We start from the raw sequence: 1,762 nt of genomic DNA, 5'->3' as shown, positions 1-1,762 counted from the left end.
ACTTCCTTTATAACCTCCTTTAGCTTAGGAACCACTGAAACCTCCCTTTACCGAAAGGAGAGGAGAAAATGATGCCCCACAATGCCTTGCAGCCGCAGGATTTGCCGTCACTCAACAGTCGGCCGTTCACGGAAACAACCGATTATGACGGAGAAATTATATCATGAATGTTACGGTGCTTATTAAGCATTTTAAAACGTATGTGGTAAGTTGCCAAAGTGCTTTGTTCTGAACGTTCATCAGTATTATAATCAAAAAGAGAAATATGAACATAGTTTTTACTGAAATTATCAAATAAAGTCAACATTTCACAGTCTTTACTGAGCTGTGTGGAGTTTGTTCAACTTTTAAAAGATGTTTGAATGGTGATATACACAGTGATAGATGTTAAGGACTAACGTTTATAATAAATACATTTGTATTGATTTTAAGATATTTTCATAGTTCATACAATCATACGTATTGGGATCATTTGTATTAATGTGGACCGGAGGGAGAGGGTGACGAGCATAAGTTTCACTTTCCTTTTTTATTTCAATTCCAACTTTGGTCATGAAGAATATGTTTCTCTGTTGTCCATGTTCATAAAGCCTAAAACAACTGTATCAGAGCACGGTGCAGAGTCTCTAGATGAGTTTTCAGTAGTCCCTCCTTCTTATTATACATCCATGTAGTCCGCTATAGAAAACCGTAGTTTCCATAGTTTCCCCACAGCAGCAGACGCACATTCATGACGTCCGCTGGCGCATCATAAACACGTTGGAGAGTGAAAGTGCATTCGGATTCTCCAAAGTACCGCAGTCTCTTCTCCTAAGTCCTTTTGAATTCTCCTATCCACTATCCCTTAACCCCGTGACGTTTCACTCAGAGGTCAAGGAATAGGAGATAGGTTTAGAATTTAGGAGCTGATTTTTTGATTATTCGACCGCAACCCACAGCTGCTGGTAGTAAACAGCTCCTGCAGGGAAACGGTGTCACATCGTTACTCTTCCCCAAAGAAACCAAACATGACTAAAGAGTTGACTCCAAAAACAAACTATCACATCATACATACATAAAACAAGGTGTTTGTTCTGCAGATAGTGAACATCGTAGGGTATTATCAGAATTTGGATTTGATTATTGTTTATATTTTTTATATTGGCAATTTGTTCCTCATCGGAAGATGCAAGGGCACGGACAAGAAGGCTCCCGGGGGCACAAAGATGGCGCTGCCCGTGCTGAGAGGGTTTCACAGGGTTTCATCAACACTGAAAATTACTCGTCTGTTTTTGAATGAGAGTCCCGTCCTGAACTGGGGTGGGAGACCGCGGCTGCCCCCCCCTCCTGCGCAGCGGCCGTTCAGCTCGGCCGCCGGCGGGCAGCAGAACCAGAACCAGAAGGTGGTGGTGTTTGGCATCCCGAACCCCTTCATCTGGGTCCGAACCCGGATGTACTACTTCCTGATCCGAGCCTACTTTGATAAAGAGTTCAGGATCGAAGAGTTCTCAGAGGGAGCCAAGCAGGTACACCCGTGAGAAGAGATGGGGCTGAAGTAATGAGATCCATTTGAGATTCTCCTTTTATACAATCAGTGTGGTGTAGACGTAACTAAGTACATTCACTGAAGTACTGCACCTCAGTATTTCCCTGTTATGCTACTCTGTACTGCAAATGAGAGAACAATTGTGTACTTTTACTCCACTACATGTATTTAGTACCTTTAGTTACTTCACAGATATGGATGAATGATGTGAAATATAATCAAGTGTTAAATCAGACT

At 42.2% G+C, this 1,762-nt stretch overlaps 1 protein-coding gene across 1 annotated transcript; it reads left to right on the top strand.

The window, feature by feature from the left end:
- Nucleotides 1–843: 843 nt before the first annotated feature.
- Nucleotides 844–1,708, top strand: LOC104957918 (uncharacterized protein C2orf47 homolog, mitochondrial-like). The gene has a single exon (XM_010785594.1). The coding sequence runs from the start codon at nucleotides 1,206–1,208 to the stop codon at nucleotides 1,515–1,517; it is 312 nt and encodes a 103-aa protein (XP_010783896.1). The 5' UTR covers nucleotides 844–1,205; the 3' UTR covers nucleotides 1,518–1,708.
- Nucleotides 1,709–1,762: the final 54 nt, after the last annotated feature.

The sequence above is a fragment of the Notothenia coriiceps genome, unplaced genomic scaffold (assembly GCF_000735185.1).
Source record: "Notothenia coriiceps isolate Sejong01 unplaced genomic scaffold, NC01 NC01_scaffold00028022, whole genome shotgun sequence".
NCBI lineage: Eukaryota > Metazoa > Chordata > Actinopteri > Perciformes > Nototheniidae > Notothenia > Notothenia coriiceps.
The sequence above is the reverse complement of the archived record's forward strand: the minus strand, read 5'-3'. Positions and strand labels throughout refer to the sequence as shown.